Source organism: Citrus sinensis, chromosome 9, assembly GCF_022201045.2.
Source record: "Citrus sinensis cultivar Valencia sweet orange chromosome 9, DVS_A1.0, whole genome shotgun sequence".
Classification (NCBI taxonomy): Eukaryota; Viridiplantae; Streptophyta; class Magnoliopsida; order Sapindales; family Rutaceae; genus Citrus; species Citrus sinensis.
Genome location: NC_068564.1, coordinates 20,401,389 through 20,416,790, shown reverse-complemented (window position 1 = coordinate 20,416,790; position 15,402 = coordinate 20,401,389). Strand labels below are relative to the sequence as shown.

At 32.2% G+C, this 15,402-nt stretch overlaps 1 protein-coding gene and 1 long non-coding RNA gene across 2 annotated transcripts; both read right to left on the bottom strand.

Moving 5' to 3' along the window:
• Window positions 1-841: 841 nt before the first annotated feature.
• LOC127899995 (uncharacterized) lies at window positions 842-2,005 on the bottom strand. Its single transcript, XR_008051901.1, has 3 exons — window positions 1,718-2,005; window positions 1,350-1,622; window positions 842-1,252 (listed from the first exon to the last, which is right to left on the bottom strand). It is a non-coding gene; the product is annotated as an uncharacterized LOC127899995 (long non-coding RNA).
• Window positions 2,006-5,200: 3,195 nt separating this feature from the next.
• LOC127899925 (cytochrome P450 736A117-like) lies at window positions 5,201-6,043 on the bottom strand. Its single transcript, XM_052434072.1, has one exon. The coding sequence runs from the start codon at window positions 6,041-6,043 to the stop codon at window positions 5,201-5,203; it is 843 nt and encodes a 280-aa protein (XP_052290032.1).
• Between the last annotated feature and the right edge of the window lie 9,359 nt (window positions 6,044-15,402).

Genomic DNA, 15,402 nt, shown 5'->3' with positions numbered 1-15,402 from the left:
ATAATACTAATTTCAAATAAAATATACAGAATGGTAGTAAAACAAAGAACTATCGTTACTACTGTTCCCCAACAAAGATGATCCACCTTCCCACAAGATGTTACTGAAGAGGAAATTGTGAGCCACCTGGAGAATAAAGGAAAACTTGCAATAAAACATTGACTATTTCCAGTCCACATTCTGCTTATACTCGGTAGGCAATTGGAAATTGGAAATTGTTTCTAATTAATTTTATGTGAAACAACAATTATAATTGCAATAACTAATAAATAACTAATACAAATCATGAAATGTAATAGGAGCAAAAAAAAGCAAGAAAGAAATAGTTAAAGAGAACTTACTTTTAACATGTTGCAGGCTTTTGGACTCTACTTTTTCTTCTTCAAATTCTTTTGGCCATTAACTTTGTTCGTCACTTTGTTCCGTGGAAGATTGTTCTTGTGCGAATCATGAAATTCTTCAGCCTTACATATGATATTATCTCTCACTTTATTTGTATCTCCGTTGACAAGGTGTAGTGCAAGCAATGCGATATCTTTTTATTGTTGAGTTATACTAAATATAGTACGAGAGAAAATAAAAAAGTGAGAAACAAAGTCATCATTCATTGTAAAACTTTTAATCAATATGATATAAAATTAATGTCACATACATGTTTTATAGATAATATATCACATTGCGTCTCCATGAACTTGATCACAAACAAACCGCAGTCAGTTCCATTTGGTTGTACTGGGACATTATCTGGATATGAAATTTTAAAACTAAAAAAATCCCAACATGGATGAAATTTTCCCAAAAAATCATGGAGGAAAACTTCGTCGAGTCCCGATAACTGTGATAATGATGATAATAGTCAGCATACATTTGCATTTATTGGTAATAATACAGGTGAAATGCAAGCTTCACTTACAATTGCTCTAACAATTTCCTCTCGATGTGAATTCGAACTATTACTAGGTAAAGAGTCCCAAATTTCAACGGTTTGCGTTTTAACAATCAATACCGCCAGATACCAATGTGCAAAGCCATCATTTATAGGAATATAGATCTACATGACAAATGCATAATTTTTAATAATTACCATTAAATGTCTTAAACAATGCCATGATTTATTGTAATTTTGTATTTAATTTCTTACCTTCTCACATACAGCAAGTTCTGACATGTACTTATCTCGAATATTATGATTTTTGACAAAGTCTTCGATGCTTGGTTTCTTTTTGCAGGCCATGTTTGCCACTATTTTTTGCTGCAAAACTCATAAAATAAATACAAAATTAGTATATTATCAACATATAGGGTCAACTGTCAGTAAAAAAATTCATAGTATAACATTTACAACTTACCGAAAATATGGTGGGCAAATACCAAATACACATCTCTAGGCTCGTTTTTGCACGTTCTTTGTTTGTCAAGTAGTTGACGAAACAATCTATTACTTACGAATAGAGCCATTAAACAAGAAGACTTAAATACTTAGAAAGAAAATAAATAAATTGAATGATTAAACTAAATATAAGGAAGGTATGCTTATTGTGTCAATGATCCAAGTATTAGGAGCCAAAGAAAACATCTCTTGGCGAGAGACGAAAAAACTAATTCCATCAACAATATGCTCACTGTATTAAGAATCCAAAAATAGAATTAAAACTATAACGTTGTTAATGCAAAAATAATAACATATGGAAAATGGGTCATGCGAAAATCCAATTACTCCATAGGCAATTCTCCTTGAAATATATATTACAGCAACTTCATATCTTCCTCTGAAAATGAATTTAGTAGAGTGATTGAATCATGAAAAAACTTTTGTTTGCTTTGTCTTTTGGGAAACTGATTATAAGGGGATTTTTGGTATGGACCAGGCTTTCGCTTTCTGGAGCGCATATCTTTAACCTCAAATACACTAAGTTGGTTTGATGATTCCTCTTCAATAGAACAATCATCATTCCGGCCATTATCCTACAAAAATTATGATTTATAACTTAATACTCATCTATGCACTATTATGTTTTACTTGTGCCAAAAAGAAGATCACAGTTTATTGCTAAATACCTATATAGTTGCATTGTAGAAAATTTGCTTTCGCTTTCCCTCATTTAGGTCTGACTCACCCGTCAAAATTCTCTCATCATGTTTCTCTTCAACATTCTCCTCATCTAGTAATTTCTTCTCAAGAATATCATCTTCATCTGGTCTTTCATTGGCTCTCTTCATTAGTTCGGCAAAAGTTAAAATTTCATGGCTTGATTCGTCGTTCTTTTGTTGCTTTCGGGAAGGAGAAGTAATTCCAACAGCAGCGCCATTATTCTCCTTTTGCTGCTCAACTTGCTTTTGGGTTAAGTTCTCTTTAAGGGTTTCCATTACTTGTTGCATTTGCTGCATCTAGCTACCCATTGAATGCTTTAAACCATCAAGCTCTAATGCCATACGACCAATATCTTTTCGAACAAGTGATAATTCCTTCTGATGTTGACAATTATGTATGCATTCTTCATTCTTCTGACTTGTTCCATCAAATGTTTCATGGGCCGTGTTTTGTTGAGGATGGATTTCTCGCAAATTAACCTAATAAATACCACATACTATTAAATACATGTCATTTCAATATGATACGTTAATATTTAATTAATAAAAAGTAGATGTCATACCTTTGAGCTCCCATAACCACCATTTTTCTTAACAAAACTCAATAAGTTAGTTACATCTCGATTTGTCCAGGTTGTTATTGGACTCAAAGATTTATCAATAAATTTTCGTGCAAATGATATAGAATGCATGTAAAAAAGCTGCAATATTAACAAAATGATCAAAACAAATCAAAAACAAAATAACACAATAAAACTGATGAAATCATTTTTAAAAAAAATTACCTCCAAAAATAGTACACAACCATTAACAACTTTATGTTGTCCTGCCTTGAACTTTTGTATGCCCTCAACTAGCCCTTTAAAAGCCCACGTTGCCCAATTTTTTTTATTTATGGCACTGGTGTCTTTCAAAAAAACCAAGTAATACGTGGCTAAATTCAACCCTGATTTAGGAAAAATAATTGTAGCTATAGCAAACAAAACAAAGCTTCTTTTAAAGTTATCATTCACCTCCCTTTGATTCACCAATTTTGACTCTAAAGTTTTCAGCTTAATGTATCCTTTGTCATCACAATATTCATTCCTCAATTTATCTATGTCATCAATACCAAGATCCACATCAATGTCGACTCCACCATCTTTTATTCCCATAATGTACTTAAAATCTCAAGGCGACAGATTGATACTCTTACCATGCAAAAAAATACATGAAGTAAATAGATCAAAATTTTGAACCAACCATGAACATAAATCTCGTTTCAGTCGACCACATTTTATGTGCAGAAGACCTTCAAATCCCAACTCCACAACAGTTTTTTTTTTTTTTTTGACAATTTTTCTACCAGTTTTGCAAAACCTGGAGCACATCTAGTTTCCATGGCTTTTTGAATTCCCTTCACAAAATCATCTTCTTTGTCTTTATTCCGTGCTATATCACTACCAACCATTCTAAATTTAGCCTTCTCTTCTTCACTCAAATTTTTGAAAAATTTCCCTAATTTAATTCTATCCTAAAAAATTAAAAAAATATGACAATAAGTTATTGCTTGTAACACGTCCCAAATTTAATGGAAATTAATTATCGCACCTACACTCACCACTTTTTTCCTTGTTCCCGTAATATTTTTGCTTCTTGCTTGCTGCAGTCAATTAAATATTTGAAATATATATATATAATCAGTGCATGTTAACATTATTGTGCTTGGCTTTACTAAATATTCATAAATTTACCAACAGTCAAACACATAATATTTAATTTAAGAAGACTTACACATACTCAATGAAAGGCCGATTTCTTCTTAAAATTTCATTTTCCTGGCTCACATTATCATTCTCCTTGAAATCATTCTCGTTACCCTCATCTACATTTTCAGCCATTTTCAAGTTTACAAGAACCTGTACATGAAGATTTAGCACAAAAAGAAATGTCAAATATCACAAGTTTTGGATCCTGTAAAACAACAAAAAATTTAACCCAAAAGCAGTAATAAATTTAACCAGAAACAGTAAAAAATTTAACTAAAAAATTGTAGTAAATTTTACCCAAAAATAGTAAAAAATTTAACCCAAATACAGCAGCAAACGAAGCCCAAAACACCAAAAACATTTACATGTAAACAGCAAAAAATTTAGCCCAAAAACAGTCATAAATTTACCAAAACAGCAACATATTTACTCAGAAACAATAGAAAATTTAACATAAAAATAACAATAAATTTATCTAGAAACAGTAAAAAATTAAACTGTAAAACAACAGTAATTTACCCAGAAGCAACAAAAAATTTAACCTAAAAACAGCATCAAATGAAGCCCAAACACCAAAAAATTTACCTGAACACAGCAAAAAATTTAACCCAAAAATAGCAGTATATTTACCCAGAAACAACAAAATATTTAACCAAAAAATAGCAGCCAATTTATCCAGAAACAGCAGAAACTTTAACATAAAAACAGCAGTAAATGAGGCCCAAAACACTAGAAAAATTAACCAAAAGCGGCAGCCAATCATCCCAAATACAGAAGTAAATTTATCCAAAAATAGTAGTATATTTACCCAGAAACAGCAAAATATTTAACCAAAAAACAGTAGTAAATGAAGCCCAAAACACCAAAAAAACTTACCTAAAAACAGCTGAAAATATAACCCAAAAACAGCAGTATATTTAAATAGAAACAACAAAATACTTAACCAAAAAACAGCAGCAAATGAAGAACACCAAAAAAAACTTACCTGAAAACAGCAGAAAATAGAACCCAAAAACAACAGTAAATTTATCCAAAAACAGCAAATAATTTAACTGGAAAATAGCATCCAATTTACCCAGAAACAACAAAAAATTTAACCTAAAAATAGCTGCAAATGAAGCTATTTGCAGCTATTTAACAAAAACGGTCGCAAATCATCCCAAATACAGCAAAAAATTTATCCAAAAACAGCAAAAAATTTAACTGAAAAACAACAGTATATTTACCCAGAAACAGCAAAATATTTAACCCAAAACCAACAGCAAATGAAGCCCAAAACACCAAAAAAATTTACCTGAAAATAGCAGAAAATATAACCCAAAAACAGCAGTAAATTTATCAAAAAATAACAGAATAATAAACTAAAAAACAGCAGCCACCTTACCCAGAAATAGCTGAAAATTAAACCTAAAAATAGCAGCAAATGAAGCTTTATCAATAGGAAAGTCTAAAATATTTTCTTTTTGAAGGCAAAGCAAGACATCTATAAAGTCCTTGTGATCTTCAACTTGAGAATTGTTACTCATCCTATTCTCATGTTCTTGAATGACTACCTCAAGAAAATCATCAACCTCCTTTGAAGTTTTCTTAAGCTTGGCATTCAAGCTATTGAAATAGCACAACCAACCTTGCCATGGAATATAATCTCCCACATGAAAAGTAGCCATCAACTCAATAAAGTCCTTAAACTGCTTCCTAAACTTACTACCAACTTCTCCTTGATCACTATATTTTTCTACTCTAACATCACGAAAAGAATAATGAATCCTTTTGTTACTTAAAAGTTGTACAACAAATAAGCTTTTAACTTTTCTTAAGTACTCACCATAAGGTGCCATAGAGATATCTATAAAACCGTTTAAAAGTTTTACAAATGGGGTTAATTTTGGTTGATTTGCAAAGATTACATTTCTAACGATCTCACAGGCAGCATCAGCAGAAGAGACAACAAGCACTGGCACTTTGCCTAAGTGAAGCAACATCAGGGGGCCATAGCATTGTGCCAAAGCACCGAGTGAGCAATGAGGGAACAAGCCAAGTTGGTGAAGGTTTCCAATGATTGGGAGCTTTGGGGGAGAAGGTGGTGATTTTTTGGTGCTAATTGGTTGGATAAGAAACCATTTGAAAAGGACAAATACGGCAAAGATGCAGGCTGCAATTGTGATCAAGGATTGCAAGTTTAACAATTGCTGGAAAACAGACATCTTATTACAAATTATCATAAGCGTGAACTTGTACTAAATTATGATCTATTAGTAGCAGTGAATTATTACAAATTTCTTCCCCACAATTGAGATATATATACACTAGAAAATGGAGAGTATGAACTTACAATTCACTCAAAGACTTTCAGAAAGATGTCTATGTGGTCCAGCCGACATAGTGACAGACTGCCAGGCAAACAGCAGAAAATATAACCCAAAAATAGTAGTAAATTTATCCAAAGACAGTAGTATATTTACCCAGAAACAACAAAATATTTAACCAAAAAACAGCAGCAAATGAGGCCCAGAACACCAAAAAAACTTACCTGAAAACAGTAAAAAATATAACCCAAAAAACAATAGTAAATTTATCCAAAAACAGCAAATAATTTAACTGAAAAATAGCAGCCAATTTACCCAGAAACAGTAAAAAATTTAACCTAAAAATAGCAGCAAATGAAGCCCAAAACACCAGAAAATTTTAACCACAAACAGCAGCAAATCATCCCAAATACAGCAGAAAATTTATCTAAAAATAGCAGAAAATTTAACTGAAAAATAGCAGTATATTTACCCAGAAACAGCAAAATATTTAACCCAGAACCAGCAGCAAATGAAGCCCAAAACACCAGAAAATTTTACCTGGAAACAGCAGAAAATATAACCCAAAAACAGCAGTAAATTTATCAAAAAACAGCAGAAAAATAACTAAAAAACAGCAGCCATTTACCCAGAAACAACAGAAAATTTAACCTAAAAACAGCAGCTAATTATTTTCTTTCTCAAGCCAAAGCAAGACATCTATAAAGTCCTTATGATCTTCAACTTGAGAATTGTCACTCATCCTATTCTCATGTTCTTGAATGACTACCTCAAGAAAATCATCAACCTCCTTTAAAGTTTTTTTGGTGCTAAGTGGTTGGATAAGAAACCATTTGAAAAGGACAAATACGGCAAAGATGCAAGCTGCAATTGTGAGCAATGATTGCAAGTTTAACAATTGCTGGAAAATAGACATCTTATTACAAATTATCATAAGTGTGAACTTGTACTAAATTATGATTACAGATTTCTTTCCCACAGTTGAGATATTTATACACTAGAAAATGGAGAGTATGAACTTACTATTCACTCAAAGACTTTGAGAAAGATGTCCATGTGGTCCAGCCGGCATAGTAACAGACTGCCAGGCAAGTGGGCAATGTCTATGTGGTCCAACAAACCCAAACACTTTGCACAGACCTTCTTAATTCCGTGAACAAATCCGGTGTGCAGAGACTTGTTAATTCCGGCGGAATTGAATCTAAGAATTCTATGAACAAATTATGACGATGATACTATGTCAGTTAATATAAAATTGAATGAGAAATCTGGAACTAAATTACTTAGCAAATTCATGCAAAGAAAACGAAATTGCTTAGCAATTCGAACGAGACAGAGGATTAAACTTACCTTGCACAGGTGACGACTGCCAAAACCAAGACAGAGGCAGCGACGGCAGAGACTCAACAATTCGAACAAGACAGAAAATCAACTCAAAGAATGGTTGCAATATGCAGACGTATCGCCGGTGCACCCGGACGGAAGTTAACGCGACAGTGGGTGTGACTATATCTTTTGCAATTCGTTAATTAGGGATCAAGTTTTCCCTTTGTATTTTTTTTATTCTTTTAAAAAGTAAATCCTTTTTTCCTTTACATTTATATCAGTAGAATTTTATTTTAAAAAGTACTCAACCGGTTATAAACCGGTTAGATATAATTTAATTAAATTTTTTTATTATTTTATCATTATTATAAATCGTTGATTTAATCTAACGGTTCACGTCCATTATGGCATCAATGCCGTAAATTTAATTACGGTATTATAGAATTTTCCTTATAAGTTAATATCATAACAACTTATATATATAAATCAAGGTGTTACATGTTGCCCCAGAAAAAATAAATTGAACCGATGTTTCGTTTCGATTTTTAAAATTAAAAAAAAAATCAATTGATTTATATGAAAAAAATGAAAAAAAACAAAGAAAAATCCAAAGAAAGTTACGGATTATAGCCAAAAGAACAGAATTGAACCAAAAATCGAACTAATTTAGTTTGATTTGATTCAGATTTGGATTGTAATTTCTAAAAAAATCCATCGGTTCAGTTTTGACCCGAACTGAACTGTGCCCATCTCTAGGTATGGACGTGATAGAATTTTAACCAGCTAATGACTGTGCCCATCTCTAATTAATTTCGTAACCGAATTTTAACCAGCTAATGATTTCACAATGAGGATGGAAAGATGAAGGATAATTATTTTATTATCTTCATAGAGTCTTGTTTGAGTTATGTTTTTTTAATTTATTTGCATTATAAAAGTTTAGTTAATTAGTTTTTGCCTTTTTTAAAGCTTCCTTGGTGTATTAAGAATGAATGGTCAAATGGTAAACCTATAAACTCCCAAATTTATTTTTATTGTACTCACATCTTTCGTGAAGGCAACCAAGCAGCAGACCTATTGGCTAAAATGGGTTTATGTTGTCCATATTTCGTGAAGGCAACCAAGTAGAGCTATTATTCAATGATCGTTGGGATATTCCTGCTAATTTTGTTTAGTTCAAGGTGTTTTTATGGTCTAGATACGACTACTTTGCTCTTCGCTCTTTCGTTTCCCTTGTACTACTTTCACTTTTTTTTTAATTAATATATTTTTGTCACTTACTTAAGGTTCCATTAAAACCAATAATTATTATTTTGGGCATCGAATTTGTACTTGTTCTAGAGCTTAGACAAAATATGTCGTGATCGACAGTTTTTTAAGCTGATTGGAATTCATATCCGATTATTTAAAATATTTATTTTGATTCTCCTACTCGTCAAGATGAAAAGGGGAAAAAAAGAAATTTCCTTAATCTATGGAAGATAAGTCCGTTTTATTTGGCAGGCTCTATTCAATTAAAAATTAACGTCAATATTTTATATTTTATCTATAAAATGTATTATATTTGGCACCCGACCATTTATTTCTATAGGATAAAAAAAAAACACGAATCCTTAAAATAAAATTGATATTTGTTAGCCCAAAGGAAAAATATATCCAGAATGAGAAACAACACAAATCTAAAATACAATGAATTTACCCTCTTTAATTTCTTGCTAAGTAAAATTTTAAATATATAGATTAGAAAACTAAGCATATCTTAACCTTTCTTTCCATGACATATTCAGCGTACCTTATCTTGTTTAAAGTGTCAGAGTTGCAAGTTTCACCAAAATTAAACGCGGAAAAAACTTTACAAATTAAGCAAGCATAATGCATTCTTTCACCAAAATTATGTTGTTATTAACTCCTCTTGTTGCATGAATGCCCGTGATGAGCAATCCTCTTTTCTCAATTGGTTGTTAATCATATGCTATGTAATTTGTTCCTAACCCTCCCCATCACATGCAGGACAGTTTTTTTTTGCATTGTCTATGTCAAGTGGTAAAGCGGTGTGACCCCCCGCACACATGCAGACCAATCTTTTTGCACAATCCTTCTCATGTAGTGAGGTAGTGGGTAGATTTCATCTATAAAACATATTCTACTTTTTGCACCCGGTATAATTCATTTTTATTGAATAAATACATACGAATCCTTAATATCAAAATGGATAATAGTTAAAGCTGAAGGAAAAATCCAGAATGAGAGACAACACAGAACCAGAATATGATGAATTTACCCACTTTCATTTCTCGCAAAGTCAAAATATATATATATATAGAAACCTAAGCACAGCTTCACCTTTCTTTACATGACACATTTTGTAAAGCGGGAGAGTTTTACAGTGCAAAGAAACACTAGCAAATGAGAAAAAGTTACTTGAACTAATGATTCTTCGAGGAGCCGTCAAAGAGAGCATCACCCATCATCGACGCCAAAGAAGTCAAATCATGTCATCATTCCATATAGAAAAAGACATTCAACTTTTTAATCTTTTTTTTAAAGTGCGAGGGTTGCTATTTTCTTCTTACACAGAGAAAAGCAATACAAATTAAACAAGCATAATGAGTTCTCTCATGAAAACTATGCTGTTAGTGGTTCCTCTTGTTGTATGCATGTCCATGATGTGCAATGCATGTTTATTGCTGATAAAGTCCAAGTGCAAATAACTAATCAGTTAGAAAATGCAGAGGATCTTACGCTTCATTGCAAGTCTGCGGATGATGACCTTGGCCAGCATGTGCTCCATAAAGTTGGGAGTTATAAATTCAGTTTCTGTCCTCCTAATTTCATCTTTGTGGTAAAACTTCTGTAGTTTTGCATGGAGTGGGCAAGTTCATAGGTTTGACATAAATGATTAGGGCAGGGATAAATGCTTTTATTGCAACTGGAGGATAACCCATTCTGCTCCATGTAAGGCTAAGAGTGCTGAAAACAATGATACTTGTTTATCAGTACAAATAGGAATGAACAATCATCCTTGTAATTGAATAAGAATACTATTTCTTTTCCCTTTACTACTTTCACTTTCTTTTAATAAATATATTTTTCTCACTTAGTTGATGTTCCATTAAAAAATTATTATTATTATTATTATTTGCCTCGAATTTGTTCTTATTATTGATTTTAAACAAAATATGCTGTGCTTCACACTTTCTAATTTGAGTTGAATTGATGTCAGATTATTTGACATATTGATTTTGATCCTCTATTGATCAATTTCAAATTACATTATGCGTTTTCGATTTTATCTATAAAATATACTACATTTGTCACTTAGCCATTTATTTCTATAGGATAAAAACATACGAATCCTTAGAATAAAAATGGATATTTATTTGTTAACATGAATATATCTTTAATAATGATTTTTTATGATAACAAACTTGATTAAGATTTGATTAAGTCTTTAAAAGCTCAAACGATTTTCATAAATTTTAAATAAATCACTATTTTGGAATAGTAAACATTTATACTTAAATGAAAAATGATTTTATGAAAGTTGTTTTTCAAATTCATGCCTTTATTAAAATAGCTTTTGGACACTGTCGACGATCCGACAGTCTGACAACGGCTAACCGATATAAAAAATAGACTTGGTGATTAGTTTCTAGACACTGTCGACAATCCGAAAGTTTGATAATGGCTAACCGATATCAAACAGACTTGGTGATTAGTTTTTGGACATTGTTGGCGATTTAAAATCTTGATAACGGCTAGCCGACATCGAACAGAATTGAAGATTAGCCTCTGAACACTAACCGCAAACCGACTTCTTGAAAACGGTAAGCTGACATTTTCTTTGCAGGTCACTGGACGATAACAACGATCTGACTTTCCATAATGGTGACCCGATAATTTGAAAATCTGTCTAACGATCACTTGCTCAAGTCAAAACGGCAATCCGACTTCTAGTTAACGGTGATCTGACTGCGAGCAAATTGTCTGTAACGGCCAATTTTTAGCTCAAACTATAAAAAGACTCTTTTAAACTCAAACAACAACGATTCCATTTATCGTCATTAAGCAAATTATTGAGCATACAACTTTCATTGAGCTTTAAATTTCTCTATTCATCTCATTTACTCACACTTTAGAATTTCATTTGTAATTAAACACATTATGTGAGATAAATTTATTTTATAATCTTTTTGAAAAATCAAATTGAAGGGTTGTAAGTGTTGGGATATATTTGGGTTAAGAGATTGAGGATAATCTCTTGTTGTAACGGTTCATTGACACCTTGGAAGTCAATTGTAAGCATTTGAAGTCTTGGAGATAATCTCTTGTTTTAAAAGTTCACTGACACATTGGAAGTCAATTGTAAGCATTTGAAGTCTTGGGAGGCTTGGATAGTGAAATCCTTAAGCCCGGTGAGCTTGGAGGCATGGACCTAAGTACGGTTAGCCGAACCATGTAAACATCAAGTGTTTGATCTCTCTTCCCTTACTCTTTCATTATTGTGCTTGATTAAATTTATTGTTTTTGTTTTCATTAAGGAGATAGATTGATTTGTTGTGTACTTTGTTTAGTTTAAGTTTTATAAATCTCAATTTACCCCCCTCTTGGGTTGTCTAGTTATTATTTTATTATTATGCCAAAAAGGAAAATATATCCAAAATGAGATACGACATAGATCCAAAATATAATGAATTCACCCACTTAATTTCTTGCTATGTAAAATTTAAATATATAGACTAGAAACCTAAGCACAACTTCACCTTTTTTTTTTCATGATATTTTCAGTATACTAACCTTATCTTAAGTGTAAGAGTTGCAATTTTCGCAAAATCAAACACTGAAAAAACTTCACAAATTAAACAAGCATAATGCATTCTTCCACTAAAATTACGTTGTTACTAGCTCTTCTTGTTGCATGCATGGCCAGGATGAGCAATGCCCCTTTTGTTAATCCTAGAGTCCATGTTGTTATTAATCATGCTACGTAATTTTAACTCATGGATATAGCTCATATTGAAAAGCTAACTCATCAAGTTTTGAAAGTTGTCCAAATATTATATACTTAACCAATATTCATCCTCAGCGAATATGAGATATTATGGGATATTATTCCTATTACTCTGTCGCATGCAGAACAGTCTTTTTTCACTGTCTTTGTTATTTGGTAAGGGAGTTTGACTCTCCGACTACATGACCGGTCTTTTTGCATACTAATTGTCATGTGGTAAGGTAAGTGAGTATGGTTTATTTATAAAACATACTACTTTTGGCTCCCGGTTTGGCGCCTTTTTTTTTTGTTTTTAATAAAATCATACGTATCCTAAATATCAAAATGGATAATCGTTATGCAGAGGGAAAACTTCAAAATGAGAGACAACACAGATCCAAAATATAATTAATTTACCTCCTTTGATTTCTTGTCAAGTCAAAATTATATATATAGAGAACTAAGCACAGGCTTCACCTTTCTTTATACGACACATTTTGTATACCTTACACTATGTAAAGTGCGAGAGTTGCAATTTTCTTCTTACACACAGAAAAACACTACAAATTAAAGAAACATTATGAGTTTTACCAAAACAATGTTCTTACTAGCTCTTCTTGTTGTATGCATGTCCATGATCAATGTGCAATGCATGTTTTATTGATCATAGAGGCAATGTGCAAATAACTAATAGGTTAGAAAATGGAATGGATCTTACTCTTCATTGCGAGTCTAAGGATGATGATCTTGGTGAACATGTGCTCCATAAAGATGAGAGTTATAACTTTCAGCTTCTGTCGAAGCGTCTCTGGTGGAACTCTATTCTTCTGTAGTTTTGCATGGAGTGGGCAAGTTCATAGGCTTGACATATGTGATGGGATGCGATCAATTTTTTTTCCGAAACATATTGGAATGGTGCAATGCCGTCGTTAATTTATAAAGATACGTTTAGAAAATTAAGATCGTATGGCATAATGGTAAAATGAAGTGGCACATCACTTGACTCTTGCAAAACCCGCTCTCTATAAGACTATAACTTCTCTTTTTTAAAGATTTTTTAACCTTTATTGAAAATTATTTCGGTTAGTTTTATGATCTTTCCATATTGCTTGAACTTGCCTTTTGAACTCCTACTCGTTAGGGGTGGATGGCTTCGGCCATGGAAGGATTCATGACGGAGATGGCATTTCTGATTGCATTACGTATGAAACTTTGAAACTAATTGACATCATATATATAATATTGATGTACATATATAACTTTGAAATTAATTCCAAAGATCCTCAATCGAGTAGTGACGGGCTTATAAAATTTGGGATAAAAATTCATTTACAATGTTGAGAAATGCAAGTGCAGCTAAATAAAAAATTACATCCGCCAATATCACTATAACTTGAAAATATGTCAATTAAACAAATTATTCATTCACAATACAAAATTATTCCAAAGTTTAGATATTGTATGTTCAAATTCCAGCCCAATAGCAAGCGAAATACCGTCAGATCATGCATTCAGACAGCTAATTTTCTAACAAAACTGCACTCCAATTCCATCAAGCAACAGCAATTGAATCTAAACAAAGCTATCCAGCAGCTAGTTTTCCTGCAAAACTAAACTTCAATTCCAACACCAACATTATGACATCCAACTTAACCTGTAATCGTAAATAACATAAGAAACCGGCGTACACAAGAAAGCAAGATATAAACCTAACAATATGCTATTAGTTATGAAAGTGACTTAAACAATAAAAAAAAAACTCTAGCTTATCTAATTTCAAAGCATTGAATTTATAGGACTATGCATAAATTCTATAGGGACATGCTTCATTAAGAAATTGTAGACTTGTAAGCAAAAGATTTCTCCAATGCCAAAGCCTGAGAGCTTTTTTGCAAAAGAATGCAAGACATTGCCAAATCAACTACGGAAAATGAACAGAAACAACGGCACTACTCAGATTCGAATGATTAGTAGAATTGCGAATAAATTCTGAAATTTATTGAGTACTCAAATCTTTTATTCTCCTTCTAGAAGATTATAATGGAAGTACTCTATCATGAACAGGTGCCCTGAAGGCGGCTAAAATGCTAAATAGAAAGCAACATTTTGTCTTCTATCATTCCACATCATAAACCCAGAGGCGCCAATACATCCACTTGTCAGGTATATGCAAAACCCAGTATCGCTAATATAGAATTCTGAAAGGGTTTTATCATTTGTTCTGAGATAGGAGATTTTTTTTATTTCTTCAATTATTCCTCAATTGAATAGAACAAAATAGCAATGCTTGCTTCCGCTACATGTATGACTTATGATTTAAAAAAATAAAAAAAAAAGACAAAGACACTAGCATTATCAATGAAGACGAGATAACCAATTACGGTGGTACCTCTGTGAGTGGGTTTGTACCCAAGATTTATAGTACTATCTGAAAAGGATGTAAGTTCCTATACAGCATTATTATAAAAAAATGGGGGATGAAAAGTGGAATCCTTTGAAAAGTGTAATTAAAAATATTACTTAAACACCCTTTACATCTAACAAGCTTTTTCTGTTGGAGAATTTACAAATAAAACACACTATTTTATTTCTTCAACAACACTCCTGACCAATTACAACTCTTATTTTTCACTCTCTACACCTTAGAGATTTTGTTACTTCACTTGATACTTAAACCAAAGGGGAGAGAGGATATTTATACATGATACAAACTAATCACAACCATTCATTTATTCAACTACTACATAAATCCTCACCATTCATTAAAACCTACCACTCACCTACTTCACCAACCACACCTACCACACCTAACACAAATAATTCAAACCTCACCAACCATACCTACTCATGGAATCTTCAATGAGTTGGGCTTGAATTTATTCATCTTGGATCAAGTTTATGATCCAACACCCCCCCTTAAACTTGATCCTATGACACCAAG